At 42.2% G+C, this 16,110-nt stretch overlaps 1 protein-coding gene across 1 annotated transcript in view; it reads right to left on the minus strand.

Moving 5' to 3' along the window:
* Positions 1 to 215: 215 nt before the first annotated feature.
* prim2 (DNA primase subunit 2) overlaps positions 216 to 16,110 on the minus strand; it is a 104,899-nt gene continuing 89,004 nt past the window's right edge. The window contains exons 13-14 of the mRNA XM_021580908.3: positions 5,407 to 5,475; positions 216 to 591 (exon numbers count right to left, since the gene is read on the minus strand). Of these exons, the coding sequence (XP_021436583.3) occupies positions 361 to 591; positions 5,407 to 5,475 (300 nt within the window). The 3' untranslated portion in view covers positions 216 to 360. The remainder of the gene's footprint in view (positions 592 to 5,406; positions 5,476 to 16,110) is intronic.

The raw sequence follows: 16,110 nt of genomic DNA on the forward strand, positions 1-16,110 counted from the left end.
AATTGCACCAATGTCAGCTTTCAAACAGGGAGAAAAACTGTAGATACATCACAGCAATTTATTAGAAAGAGCATCCAACCGTTCCAAAGTTCAGGTTTGAGAATTGTAGTCCCACTGTTGGTGAATCCCAAGATTGAGGTTAAGGTCAAGATTCATCTTTTGCTTGTTATTGTGTTGCATTTGTCAACCAACAAATAAGCACCAAAGAGAAGATCTTCATATTTTCAACTTTATTACTACGTACATGTAAAACAGAGGACAGCGTTGAACCTTTGAGAAGAATAGAAAATCATTATTCTTGGTAAAAAAACATTTGACTGGATGGGAGCTTATTCAAATCTACATAGTAAGGAAATGTTATCAGGCATCTTGGAAGAAAGAATCCAGGTCCTCTGTTATTTCTGCTGCCACCTCCTGAGGGAGGTTCCCTGGTCCTGGTGTTTGGTGAGGGGACGGGTTGGGGGGTTTGGTGGCAGGGTTGTCCTCCCGCTTCACTTCCACCTTCACCCCAGCCCCGGGACCGCCTAGCAGCTTCTGGCTCTCCATGAAGTACTGGTTGGGGTGATTGAGTGAAAACCCAGAGTCCTCAATCTGGACACAACAGAAACAAATTTTGTTAGGTGTCAGACGGTAAAAAGAATACCTTGGACAGAAGTGTCAGAAAGACAACTCTGCTTCAGTTGTTTAACTAAATGGCATTGTTCTGGTGTTCTGAACTGATGCAATTCCTCCCTCCTATTTCAAGCCAGACAGTGTGATTGGGAGGGAACACACCGGCTTTAAAAACAAGTCTCCCTGAATAAGGTGTCAGCATGTTTCAATTCGGCTGGCGCCTAGCCGAACGAGTGTGCTCGCATACTCCCTTAAAAGACCTTCGCTTGAGAAACAAGAAAAAGAGCAGCAATAGTACTGTTGGTCCATTTTGAGACGCCGTAGCCAGTTTACACCTTAAAATAGTCTAAGATATTTCCATTCATTTTGACGTTTTTGGCGATTTTACATCTTACTAAGATGTTTGGTGAAGTATTTCTTAATTAAAAAATTAAAACTAGTATTGATTCCCTACTGACCAATCACTGATGAACCAAAACGCCACAAAATGTCGTCATAATATATGTACGAACTCTTCCGAACTGTTTAGACTCCGAAGCATGAGGGCAATTTAAGTCCCTCTCCTGCCATCACCTTGAGATCATTGTTCAATTCCTTTGTCTAGCGAGGCAAATACAAGCTGACTGCTCGGCTGTATTTGAACCAGCGTGGGTCCACATGTACGCCTACATATCTCAGCAGTACTTGATGGGAATAAACTCCTTACAGAAACATTAAAAGAAACAAGTACCCTACTCATTTAAGAGAAAACCCCCATCTAATTTCTCCTGTTAACTGTCCTGTCTCTGTTCACTGTCTGTGCATTAAACTTATTAAAGAGTGGAAAAATCTCAGAGCCACAGGTTTCACAAGTACAGAACTGTGCAATCCATTACATGCAGATCTGTCTCAGCATTACCACATAGCACTTGGCCTTCTGGATGTGACAAATGACAAATGCATAAACATGAAACAATCCGAACCCAAGATCAGAAACAAATCAATCTTTGAATAATTTTGCTGCTGCAGCACCCTCCTGCTCCCATAATCCGAGGTGAAGCATCTCGGAGCTTGCCATTTCATTACTCTTTCTATTGTTTGATTTATTGCTCCTGTGTAAATATTTAATCAGTGAAGTATTATATTTTGACCTTTAATAAACGCTGCCAAGGAGGGAGGAACAACAGATCTATCTGTACAAACCCACAGATCTGGAACCAGGTAGGACATTAGGGCGGTCATACAATATGTATTGCGATTCTATAGGTTTAAAAAAATACAGGCGTTTTGGCGCAGGTACAACTGACTAGCGCTAGTCGGTTGTACCTGCAGTAGCAAAAAAAAAAAGAGGTAAATATCAATAACATTGCGAAATGTGACTATCAATTTTGACCCCCATCACTATAGGACGTGGCAGATACTTAATTCTCCCAGTGGCAGGTAAGGGAGAAACAAGTTGGTAGTCTTTGTGCCACATTATGACAATCATTTAAAGATTAGGGGTCGTATATTGGTGGGATTGCCCATACCCTCCACACAAAATAACAATTCTTTCACAATGTGTATTAATGTCACAAACATGCAGTTTGGACGACAGGACTAAAATATGACTCGTGAATGTCATAAATGTGGATTTTTCATTTCGGAGGTGGTGGGGGGTTCCATTTATCTTTCAAAGGCTGTTAGAGCACACTGTTTATCAGAGCTGCCATCTTATTTATTCCAGGGGAATTATCCCTGGGACCCTCTGACTGTACAGCTCCAGCTCCAGGCTATTAGTCAGCACCTATGACCCAGAGCACCGTTTCATTCCTCCAGAGGGTCCAATGAATGATGATCTTGGAAAGCAATGACACAGTTTACTGAAACACCATTAGAGGCATTTAAATTGTTCTCTGTGACAATGTGAGTATATTACAACAAGGAGAAACAAGCCCCACAAATATTAATCATAACCCTTAGGTTAATTACCAAACAGATAAATTGCAATAGTGGACTAGATTAAGGACATCTATGATACTATCGAGTCTAGACATCTACAGTTGAGGTCGGAAGTTAACATACACCTTAGCCAATGTATTTGGTAGCATTGCCTTTAAATTGGTTAACTTGGGTCAAACGTTTTGGGTAGCCTCCACAAGCTTCCCACAATAAGTTGGGTGAATTTTCTGCCCATTCTTTCTGACAGAGCTGGTGTAACTAAGTCAGGTGTGTAGGCCTCCTTCTTCGCACACGCCTTTTCAGTTCTGTCCAAACACTTTCTATGGGATTGAGGTCAGGGCTTTGTGATGGCCACTCCAATACCTTGACTTTGTTGTCCTTAAGCCATTTTGCCACAACTTTGGAAGTATGCTTGGGGTCATTGTCCATTTGGAATACCCATTTGCGACCAAGCTTTAACTTCAAGACTGATGTCTTGAGATGTTGCTTCAATATATCCACATAAGTCCCTCCTGCAGCAAAGCACCCCCACAACATGATGCTGCCATCCCCGTGCTTCACGGTTGGGATGGTGTTCTTCTGCTTGCAAGCATCCCCCTTTTTCCTCCAAACATAACGATCGTCATTATGGCCAAACAGTTCTGTTTTATCAGACCAGAGGACATTTCTCCAAAAAGTATGATCTTTGTCCCCATGTGCAGTTGCAAACCGTAGTCTGGCTTTTTTAAAGGCGGTTTTGGAGCAGTGGCTTCTTCCTTGCTGAGCGACCTTTCAGGTTATGTCGATATAGGACTCGTTTACTGACGATATAGCTACTTTTGTACCTGTTTCCTCCAGCATCTTCACAAGGTCCTTTGCTGTTGTTCTGGGATTAATTTGCACATTTTGCACCAAAGTACTTTCATCTCTAGGGGACAGAATGCATCTACTTCCTGAGTGGTATGACGGCTGCGTGATCCCATGGTGTTTATATTTGCGTACTATTGTTTGTACAGATGAACGTGGTACTTTAAGACGTTTGGAAATTGCTCCCAAGGATGAACCAGACTTGTGGAGGTCCACAATTTTTTTCTGAGGTCTTGGCTGATTTCTTTTGATTGTCCCATGATGTCAAGCAAAGAGGCACAGAGTTTGAAGGTAGGCCTTGAAATACATCCACAGGTACACCTCCAATTGACTAAAATTATGTCAATCAGCCTATCAGAAGCTTCTAAAGCCATGACATAATTTTCTGGAATTGTCCAAGCTGTTTAAAGGCACAGTCAACTTAGTGCATGTAAACTTCTGACCCACTGAAATTGTGATACAGTGAATTATAAGTGAAATAATTTGTCTGTAAACAATTGTTGGAAAAATGACTTGTGTCATGCACAAAGTAGATGTCCTAACCGACTCGCCAAAACTATAGTTTGTTAACAAGAAATTTGTGGAGTGGTTGAAAAATGAGTTTTAATGACTCCAACCTAAGTGTATGTAAACTTCCGACTTCAACTGTAGGTCTTGTAAGTAAGGCAAAGAAGTTGAGTAGAGCTGAAGCCATTAGAAGGCTGTGATGGGAGTATTACATCAACCAATAAAGATAATTTAGGCTGGTAACCAGAAACAATGTGACCCACCCACCCATCGGTGTAGCTAGGTCCCTGCAGACACATTGTCCTTTGCTTGGCTGGGGAAGTGTTTTCGTCAAGAAGCAAAGTGACTTTCATCGGACTGACTTTCAAGGTGCATTTTGGCTCTAACTCTGAAACTGGCAACAAATGGGTCTTGTGAGGTCTAAAGTTTCAATGTGCAATGATGAAATGGAGTTTAAGAAAAGAACACGACTATCATAAATGTGCCCAAAAAAGGCTAGGTAATCTAAAACCTTATTAAATCACAATCTTTTTTTTATCATAAATCTGTCCTTTAAAATATTTTTGGGATTACGGTATAAAGTGCTTTACATGTACTTTTCCTGGGTTATCAGATTGAAATGTGATCCGAGGATATTAGCTTCTCAGAATAAACTTTGCACCAGAGCGATGGCAAACATTCTGAAAAGTTTACCTCCAACATTCACATCAAAGACTGCTCCCCTCTCTCCTTCCCCAACTCAGTCAAATTAAACTGTCACATAGCAGATAGTCAACATTTACATCTTGGTGCTACGTGCCCACATTCTCATCAGGATTCTGTCACTTCAGCTGCGTTGAACGCTGAGGGACAGGGGCACGTGTTAAAGAACTAATCCTGACTGACATCTCTAGATTATTGCTTTCTCACTGAAAAAAAAAAAAAACCCCGCCATCTCTCTCCCCAGTCCGTCAGTCTGTAGAGCTTCCAATTTAAATACAATAAACAGTGCAGCACGGAAAATCACGCGAATTGTCAACAAGTATCGGAGACGCGCTTCCATTCATTTGCTTTTCCCAATAGCACTGACCCAAAAAATACTTTTATGGGTTGCTGGAAATAACACAGACGTATGTAAGCAATTGCTATGATCAACGTGCATAACAGCAACCCCTTACAAGACAAACAGCAATAAGAACAAGCTCTACCCTGATTATTTCCCATACATTTTTCTCCCTCCTAAATAAGGCCTGAATATTAAAAGCCTTGAATGTGACTGAAACTGCTGATCTAAAAGGTTCTCCACTAAAAGGTATTAGATCAAATAAATGAAATTTATTAGGGGCTAAATTAATTTAAAGTGCCATAATTAACCCATACAAGTTAAATGGATATGACAGCTAATGATGGATGTGATTACAGAGCTGGAGGCCCCTCCCTCCAGAGGCTTCATGCATATCCTGCGGGGCCCTCCCTCCGGTCCCCACAATAGCAGGCAGGCCACCCCAATTACATCTGGCCCCAAATGAAAGCCGTCCTTACACTGTGCGTCAGTTCAAAGTACTTCTGGCAGGCCAGCTGATAGTGCATTCCCTTGACCAACTCCAGGATCTGAAAACAAGAAAAGAAAGCAGGGGGAATACAGAGATTAAAGAGGTGTTGGGGTTAGAGAGAGATCTTGAAATATGATTTGCATACAACAGGAATGTTGTTGTGTAAGCGCGGATTTGACGTTAACCAATCACGGTGACTAGCAGTTATAGATGGGTTAGCTGACAACATCACGAAAATGTGCGCTCTTCCACGGGGTAGAAGTCAGCGTGTTGTTGTGATTCTGGATGGCCAGACTGTTAGCAAGAATGACAAGTAACTGCCATGTGTGGAATCTTAAGTGGCTCGTTGCAGATAGTTTCATATTGTTCTTGATACCATGTCCTGTTTTGAGGTATTTCGACTGGTTTCATGTCAATGCTAATATGGCAAAAATGTGCAAGTTAGCTAACCAACAACTGTAACAAAGCATTTGAGAAACAAGTGCTAATTGTGCAAATGTATTGATGTTTTCAATAAACATTGGAGACTATACATAGCTTACATGTTGTCAACAATTTAGGCCATTCCTTATGTTTTGCCCCATAGTTGCACACTCGTTATTTCTGTTCCTGTACCACCAACCCGTCTATATGCAGTTTAAGGAACAACTTTGCACGATGGATGAAGTGCTTGTGTTGAGGCCCTTGTGTTTTGTGGGTGCTAATTATAGAGCGACATCATAGTGCAGCTTTAAAATTAGGCTCAAGGTATTACTGGAAATATACTGAACACAAATATAAACGTAACATGTTGGTCCCTTGTTTCATGAGCTGAAATAAAAGATCCCAGAAATGTTCCATACGCACAAAAAACATCTCTTATTTTTTTGGGCACAGATTAGTTTACATCCCTGTTAGTGAGCATTTATCCTTTGCCAGAATAATCCATCCACGTGACAGGTGTGGCATATCAAGAAGCTGATTAAACAGCATGATCATTACACAGGTGCACCTTGTGCTGGGGACAACAAAAGGCCACTCTAAAATGTGCAGTTCTGTCACAACACAATGCCACTGATGAGGGAGCATGCAATTGGCATGCTGACTGCATGATTGGACGCAGACCACGTGTATGGCGTCATGTGGGCAAGCGGTTTGCTGATGTCAACATTGTGAACAGACTTATGGTGGCGGTGGGGTTATGGTATGGGCAGGCATAAGCTACAGACAACGAACAAGTACATTTTATCGACAGCAATTTGAATGCACAGAGATACCGTGACGAGATCCCGAGGCCCATTTTCGTGCCATTCATCTGCTGCCATCACCTCATGTTTCAGCAGGCTAATGCACGGCCGGCCCTATGTCACAAGGATCTGTACACAATTCCTGGAAGCTGAATGAGGTCCCAGTTCTTCCATGGCCTGCATACTTACCATACATGTCACCCATTTAGCATGTTTGGGATGCTGTGGATCGACGTGTACGACAGTGTATATCAGTTCCTGACAATATCCAGTGAACTCGCACAGCCATTGAAGAGGGACAACATTCCACCATCAACCTTACAGTGAAATGCTTACTTATGAGCCCCTAACCAACAATGCAGTTGGAAAAAAAATACAGATAAGAATTAGAAATAAAAGTAACAAGTAATTAAAGAGCAGCAGTAAAATAACAATAGCGAAACTATATACAGGGGGGTACCGGGACAGAGTCAATGTGCGGGGACACCAGTTAGTTGAGGTAATATGTACATGTAGATAAAGTTATTATTAAAGTGACTATGCATAGATGATAACAACAGAGAGTAGCAGCGGTGTAAAAGAGGGGGAGGGGCAATGCAAATAGTCTGGGTAGCCATTTGATTAGATGTTCAGGAGTCTTATGGCTTGGGGGTAGAAGCTGTTTAGAAGCCTCTTGGACCTAGACTTGGCGCTTCGGTACCGCTTCCCATCCTATACACTGAGTTGTGAATATATCGTCAGGTGCACAAATTCACTATAAACCTTAAGGAGAGATTAAACGCCAATGTTCCACTTCCCACTTGTCAAATGGGTTTCTGGGGTTCCTAACACAGACAATAAAGTACCCTAGTCGCAGAGGGGATTGACTGGCACATTAAATCACGAAGGATGTCATCCGAGTTCCTTTACACCAGTTAAGGCAGGACTTTAAAGCTTTATGGTGCCTCTTCTACCATTCACAGGGTGCATGCACCTTTTTTTTATTCCTATATTTCTCAATGTATTGGGGGAAAAAATGCAACAGATTGACAGACTTTCCATATTGGTGCCCATGACTAGCTTTTCCAGCGCCAAGAGCCAAGGTGAAAGCACAGCCAATGGCTGCCCTTCTGAATGACAGACAGGTTAGCGCACATTCTTAGAGGGGGGCATTGTCACATGTCAGTGTCTGGCCTCTGTGGCATGCAGTGTCAGTTTTAAGGGGGGGCAACCCCAGGTAGACTGGGTGAGTGAGGACTGATGTTATGCATATGAATCACTTCCCACTGATTTCTCTCACTTTGGATTCAGTCTCTAACATTTAATAATGCTGCCCTACAGTGGTTGCTCAACTAAAAGTGTTGCGATTATGCTGCGGGACTTTGAGGTAATTTGTGGTTTAGTACAGTACCCAGCGTCACTACTTCATTGCTCCAGATCAGTGCAAGGGGTAGTTCGAGCACTGATTATGCTTTTGGGTCCCAAGGCGCTACTGTGTCTGACAATGAATAGGCGACATAAACCAAATATAAACTGATAATTGTGCACAACTTCAAAATTGAATATCAATTAATTGTATGATGAGGATGAAGGTAATTGAACTTAGAACAATAGTGTAAGAATTACTATTCCTCTGTCAATTATGTTTTTGTTACTACTCGTCAGTATTACTTACTAAAACTGTTGTTACACTAAGAGAAACTTGGACTACAATTAGCGTGTGAAAATGTTAGGATTATTTTGCTCTTACTGTAGTACTGTAGCCTACTCCCGACCGGTCACGTTGTACAGCACCATTATGGGCTATTAGCAGGACAATAGACTTATCAAGGAGGGTAGGGAGAGAATTGTATCGTCAAATGTATTTCTTAGTTAGGTTGGCTGTATCACAACCTGCCGTGATTGGTTGCAATTTCAATTTAATCCACCAGAAAAGACAGAACAAATAATCCAACAAATATTGTGGTTAAACTCTAATATACCAATTAATTTAAAAAAAACTATCAATTGGAACCTTTAACAAGTGGAAGGGGAAAATGGTAATATTATTATTAACCCTGTTTTTCACAAGTGTTTTTTTGGCTGTGAATTCTGCAAACAATGTTTCTAGGATGGGCTATTAGCACGACTCATTTATATATATATACACACACAATGCTCAAAAAAATAAAGAGAACACTTAAACAACACAATGTAACTCCAAGTCAAAATCACTTCTCAGGTAGTGCAGCTCATCCAGGATGGCACATCAATGCGAGCTGTGGCAAGAAGGCTTGCTGTGTCTGTCAGCGTAGTGTCCAGAGCATGGAGGCGCTACCAGGAGAAAGGCCAGTACATCAGGAGACGTGGAGGAGGCCGTAGGAGGGCAACAACCCAACAGCAGGATCGCTACCTCCGCCTTTGTGCAAGGAGGAGCACTGCCAGAGCCCTGCACAATGACCTCCAGCAGGCCACAAATGTGCATGTGTCTGCTCAAACGGTCAGAAACAGACTCCATGAGGGTGGTATGAGGGCCCGACGTCCACAGGTGGGGGTTGTGCTTACAGCCCAACACTGTGCAGGACGTTTGGCATTTGCCAGAGAACACCAAGATTGGCAAATTCGCCACTGGCGCCCTGTGCTCTTCACATGAAAGCAGGTTCACACTAAGCACATGTGACAGAGTCTGGAGACGCCGTGGAGAACGTTCTGCTGCCTGCAACATCCTCCAGCATGACCGGTTTGGCGGTGGGTCAGTCATGGTGTGGGTTGGCATTTCTTTGAGGGGCCGCACAGCCCTCCATGTGCTCGCCAGAGGTAGCCTGACTGCCATTAGGTACCGAGATGAGATCCTCAGACCCCTTGTGAGACCATATGCTGGTGCGGTTGGCCCTGGGTTCCTCCTAATGCAAGACAATGCTAGACCTCATGTGGCTGGAGTGTGTCAGCAGTTCCTGCAAGAGGAAGGCATTGATGCTATGGACTGGCCCGCCCGTTCCCCAGACCTGAATCCAATTGAGCACATCTGGGACATCATGTCTCGCTCCATCCACCAACGCCACGTTGCACCACAGACTGTCCAGGAGTTGGCAGATGCTTTAGTCAAGGTCTGGGAGGAGATCCCTCAGGAGACCATCCGCCACCTCATCAGGAGCATGCCCAGGCGTTGTAGGGAGGTCATACAGGCACGTGGAGGCCACACACACTACTGAGCCCCATTTTGACTTGTTTTAACGACATTACATCAAAGTTGGATCAGCCTGTAGTGTGGTTTTCCACTTTAATTTTGAGTGTGACTCTAAACCCAGACCTGATAAATTTAATTTTCATTGATAATTTGTGTGATTTTGTTGTCAGCATATTCAACTATGTGAAGAAAAAAGTATTTAATAAGAATATTTCATTCATTCAGATCTAGGATGTGTTATTTTAGTGTTTCCTTTATTTTTTTGAGCAGTGTACAGTATGTCATATTGATCATGGCTCCTGAGTGGCGCAGTGGTCTAAGGCACTGCATCTCAGTGCAAGAGGCATCACTACAGTCGCTGGTTCGAATCCAGGTTGTTTCACATCCAACCGTGATTGGGAGTCCCATAGGGCGGCGCACAATTATCATTATTATTCATTTAGAATTATATAAAAGCCCCTTAGGGCAAATATGGTCTGTGAGAATATCTAATGAAAAATGCCCCTTTGATATTAATTTAGAATATTCCAATCCTCTAAATGTAATTATTAGCAGAGTCACATCATTGGAAGAAATATTTTTAGATATACTGTAGGTCTACCGTAGGCGACATGAGTCTCACTAGTGTTGAGTAATGTGCTGTTAAAAGTGATGTAGGTCTTATTTATTTACTTAAAAAGCATATTGAAGTTAGAAGCAAAACGATTTGAAGCAATAGCCTAACCGCTGTGGTCAACTATTTCAGCCCCGTTTCACACTGCTCTGAGACAAACATGGGGACTGGTCTTGATAAATCAATTAGATTTGTATTTTCACTGAATATTGGTTAGACTACAATTAGGGTGTGGAAATGTTATGCTCTTAGTACTGTTATCTACTCCCGACCGTCACATTGTACAGCACCATATTTTCTATTTCATCCTAACGGTAACTGAGGGTTTAGTTTTTCTTGGAATAGAAACACCATGATATTAATCAAATTAAGCTAAATTTGTTAAAATGAATTCCATATACTATGTTCTTAAAAAAAAGGTTTTACATTCTCTAGTAGAGCCAATATTGAAGGCTATCAAATGCTTCTCAAAGATGACCTCGTGGTCAAACTAGCACTAATGGTAACAATGCCTGACAATTAAATAACGTACCATAGAATTCTGTGGCAGCCCGCAAGGTGTGCTGCAATATGACGCTACTTTTAAAGGAAGAACCACTGTACATACCGGCCTACATTGGCCTCCTGGGCCAAACCCCACACAGTGTCAGCGTGTCCTCCACTCAACTCTGAGTACTACTATAGGGGTTGCTGAGGGGGACAGGGAGGAAATGACTCATTTAATTTGAAGAGGGATAAGCTCCCTTTGAGTTGGCTGTCCACTTCAATTAGCACGCTATCATCTAGTCCTTCCCTAGTGCTTAATGGATTGCTTAGTACACAGATTATTTTAAATATTGATTGGCCTCTCACTAGTGTGTGGTCTTTAGACTTGACTGTGCAAATTTGTACATTGAAATATAATCTAGATTCTATTTCTATAGATTTGAATACACAGACATATATGGGTATGAATAGGCTACTTTAACCAGTGCTTAGAATGGGCTGTGCTGAATGCTTCAGCACACAGTAACATTTAAATAAACTACCTTAAAACACTCATATTAGCTGAATTGATCTCATATATATGCACTAGAGATATGTCTAGGAGCTGTATACAACCATCCATTTCAGGTCTAGACTGTTCTTTTTGTGGGAAATAACATTGTGTGGAATGTTTAAGTGAAATACAAGCATAATGTTTGCAATGACAAGCAATCTGCTGACAATTTTTTACTGCAAGTGACTCACTCATATTATTTCTCATTTTATTTTGAAAGCTTTCAGCTCTATTTATTGACTTGAGTGTTTTCATGGTCCCATTTTCAGTAAATACATGTGGAAATGTATCAAATTCTAAATATAGCTTACAAATCAAATACATTTTTATTTGTCACATACACATGGTTAGCAGATGTTAATGCGAGTGTAGCGAAATGCTTGTGCTTCTAGTTCCGACAATGCAGTAATAACCAACGAGTGATCTAAACTAACAATTCCACAACTACTACCTTATATACACAAGTGTAAAGGGATAAAGAATATGTACATAAAGATATATGAATGAGTGATGGTACAGAACGGCATAGGCAAGATGCAGTAGATGGTATCGAGTACAGTATATCCATATGAGATGAGCAATGTAGGGTATGTAAACAAAGTGGCATAGTTTAAAGTGGCTAGTGATACATGTATTACGTAAAGATGCAGTAGATGATATAGAGTACAGTATATACATATACATATGAGATGGGTAATGTAGGGTATGTAAACATTATATTAAGTGGCATTGTTTAAAGTGGCGAGTGATACATTTTTTACATCAATTTCCATTATTAAAGTGGCTGGAGTTGAGGCAGTATGTTGGCAGCAGCCACTCAATGTTAGTGGTGGCTGTTTAACAGTCTGATGGCCTTGAGATAGAAGCTGTTTTTCAATCTCTCGGTCCCTGCTTTGATGCACCTGTACTGACCTCGCCTTCTGGATGACAGCGGGGTGAACAGGCAGTGGCTCGGGTGGTTGTTGTCCTTGATGATCTTAATGGCCTTCCTGTGACATTGGGTGGTGTAGGTGACCTGGAGGGCCGGTATTTTGCCCCCGGTGATGCGTTGTGCAGACCTCACTACCCTCTGGAGAGCCTTACGGTTGTGGGCGGAGCAGTTGCCGTACCAGGCAGTGATACAGCCCGAAAGGATGCTCTCGATTGTGCATCTGTAAAAGTTTGTGAGTGCTTTGGTGACAAGCCAAATTTCTTCAGCCTCCTGAGGTTGAAGAGGCGCTGCTGCGCCTTCTTCACAACGCTGTGTGTGGGTGGACCAATTCAGTTTGTCTGTGATGTTTACGCCGAGGAACTTAAAACGTACTACCCTCTCCACTACTGTCCCGTCGATGTGGATAGGGGGGTGCTCCCTCTGCTGTTTCCTGAAGTCCACAATCATCTCCTTTGTTTTGTTGACGTTGAGTGTGAGGTTATTTTCCTGACACCACACTCCGAGGGCCCTCACTTCCTCCCTGTAGGCCGTCTCGTCGTTGTTGGTAATCAAGTCTACCACTGTAGTGTCGCCCGCAAACTTGATGATTGAGTTGGAGGCATGCATGGCCACGCAGTCGTGGGTGAACAGGGAGTACAGGAGAGGGCTCAGAACACACCCTTGTGGGGCCCCAGTGTTGAGGATCAGCAGGGTGGAGATGTTGTTACCTACCCTCACCACCTGGGGGCGGCCCGTCAGGAAGTCCAGTACCCAGTTGCACAGGGCGGGGTTGAGACCCAGGGTCTCGAGCTTGATGACGAGTTTGGAGGGTACTATGGTGTTAAATGCTGAGCTGTAGTCGATGAACAGCATTCTCACATAGGTATTCCTCTTGTCCAGATGGGTTAGGGCAGTGTGGCTGCGATTGCATCGTCTGTGGACCTATTGGGGCGGTAAGCAAATTGGAGTGGGTCTAGGGTGTCAGGTAGGGTGGAGGTGATATGGTCCTTGACTAGTCTCTCAAAAGCACTTCATGATGACAGAAGTGAGTGCTAAGGGGCAGTAGTTTGGCTCAGTTACCTTAGCTTTCTTGGGTGGTATACGCTCTGATATACCACGGCTGTCAGCCAGCATTCAGGGCTCGAACCACCCCGTTTATAATTGCATTTAGGGATACTGCAGCTCTGATCGCTTATGCCGAACCGGTCTGTAGAGTTCTGTCCACAAGAAAATCTCTTGCATATTTGTTTCGGTATGTTACATTGAAAATGGATAATATTGGCAATTCCCACAGTAGAGAGTGAAACGTTGATAGAGGGGAAAACTAGAAAGTTGAGTGAAGTTCAATCTCATGCTTCCCTTCCGTCGGGTGATATTTATTCTGCAGTGGTCACCAACCGGTCAATCGAGATCGACTGGTCAATCTCCAAGGAGTTCCTCGTTGATCGCCAAACATCTCTGTAAAAACCCCAAAGATAAAGCCTTGTGTTCCTACTAGGTATTTTTTTCATCTCGGGCTGTTTGTGGTAGGTGCAGCTGCCCTGCGCGCTGGGTAGGTGAACGGTTGCCATTTTGAACCATTTCATGTGTCTGAAGGTACAAACTCTGCCTTCCCAGCAGGCCCAAAGAGCAAATCAAGTGCACTATAGGCCTACCGCTGGCCAATCAGACAGCTCAGATTAACGTGTCTGCAGTAAGGTAGCAGGCATACAAGAAAGCTACAGTGAAGTAGATACTATGAGATTTCCAAACCATGACTAGAGAGAGACGGTCAACGAATACATCTAAGAGCTGCTGTTTTTATGAGTGAGTTCATGTTTAAGTTCTTACTCATTACTGTCCACACTTTGTATTCAACACTTTTATAAGACATAAAATGTGTTTTTTCCCTATTTCCACTCAGCACTACAACAAGCACTGCAGCAGTAATGAATGAGTAGGAAAGTGTATCTATAGGCTTGCGTGGTTATTAGCAGCTTGGGTCTTTTTTAAATGTTGAGAAATATTTATTTCTCTGTTCATAGGAGTAACATGAATTTGTGCATGAAGGACAGCTGGAAGACTGGTGTCCCTTTTTTGGTCAGTGTCAGTGGAGGAAAGGGAGAGCGGAGGGATGTTGAGAGGCGGACCCTCAGTCTGCCGCTTTCTCCCTCGCTGAGACTGACTATCAGATGAAGGCACCATCAGCCCAGTAAAATAAAAATGGTAATTATTTAAATGTATGCTCACTTAGCTGTGTAATCAGTTACAGTACCAGCAAAAAATATTGTAATCCGAAAACGGATACTTTTGAAAACTAGATGATTACTTTTAAATTCAGAAAGGATGTTTGCGGATTTCTGTTTTTGACACTTGTGTTTTCTCAGTGAGGCACAAGTTTAAGTTTGTTCCACCTGAGCGAGTCTGACCACAAGTCAGAGACCACTGTGATGACACACCAAATGTGTGATGGATCGTGGGAAAAGAGCAGGTATAGGCTTTTGTAGGCTACAGTCCAAGCTATGTCTTCCAATGGTGTGACTAATGTCGGCACCCAAAAATGATCCAACTTGAATAAACACTTAGAGGTAAGGATGACAGCAGTGGTGTAGTCCACGCCCATACAGATATCACTTATTATTGATATCTATATAGCGCATTGATGTGAATCACACTGCTGCTCTCATTGAGCTATTTGCGCCTTACGGATTGTGGTTGTTGTGGATGGCTGTTCACAAATCTAGATGTGTATTTGAACCCAATAATGGTTGAATTCAAGAAGTTTAAGCTGCCTATCAATTATTGTTTTTGAAACAGGTGGACAGCCAGTGAAAAATGCGCTCTTACAACAGCTGCACAGTGCAGATCCCAGCCTATGGAATAAAAGTGGGGTTTTTATTGCTCAATGTAATTCATGCTGATAAAAAAATAAATATCCATAGGCCTAATGGACACATGCTCAAACTCACACACTTGATTGCCCCTTTTAAGTCTATCTGTAGTTGCTACATCTATTTTTGGACACACAAAAATAATGTAACTTAAATGCCTCATGAGCTTTAGTTCAACTGTCACACTCCACGAGAACCCAAAATATAAGCTTGTTTTTCTCCAATGTTTGTAATCATCATAAACAAACACTGTATAGCCTCATAACATTGTTTTAACAATGTTGATATCATGGATGGTCAGTCCTTGCATCGACAGCTCTGTTTATGAATCTGAGAGTGGTGACATCTCTCCTTTAGCTTTTTACCAAAACCGAGGCGGGGCGTCCGTTCTGTTATCGTTTCATCTGTGGAACTGCCTTTTAAACAGCTGCATATTATCAAGATATCAAAGTGTCACCAACAACAATAGCCTCTAGCAAATGCAGCATATGGCATTTATTTTTCACACGTAAATAGGACTTTTCAGTAGAGCTCAAAGCATGCCATTCCATGAGCGCAGCATTTATTTTGACTGCGCCCAATCAGTCCTCCATGACAACAAAATCATAAACAGAGTAGGGCTGGATAATAAGTCCTTCGTTTTGGGGTCATGCTCAGGTAAAACAATTTTGCTAATCTATACCTCCATATTTCCAAGTCCTATTCTTAAAGATCAAGGGGTATAACATTTATTGGAATTCTTTGTGTTTTAATGTAAAGATATAATTTAATCATATTATCTTATGTAGTAGAAAGCGATGGGTTAGAAGAAGCCTAAATAACCAACCTATAAAATGTTTACATCCATATATGGCCAGCTATATAAACTTTAACATTGATTTATCCTGCAA

Source organism: Oncorhynchus mykiss, chromosome 23 (genome assembly GCF_057628025.1).
Source record: "Oncorhynchus mykiss isolate SJ-2025 chromosome 23, ASM5762802v1, whole genome shotgun sequence".
Taxonomy (NCBI): Eukaryota; Metazoa; Chordata; class Actinopteri; order Salmoniformes; family Salmonidae; genus Oncorhynchus; species Oncorhynchus mykiss.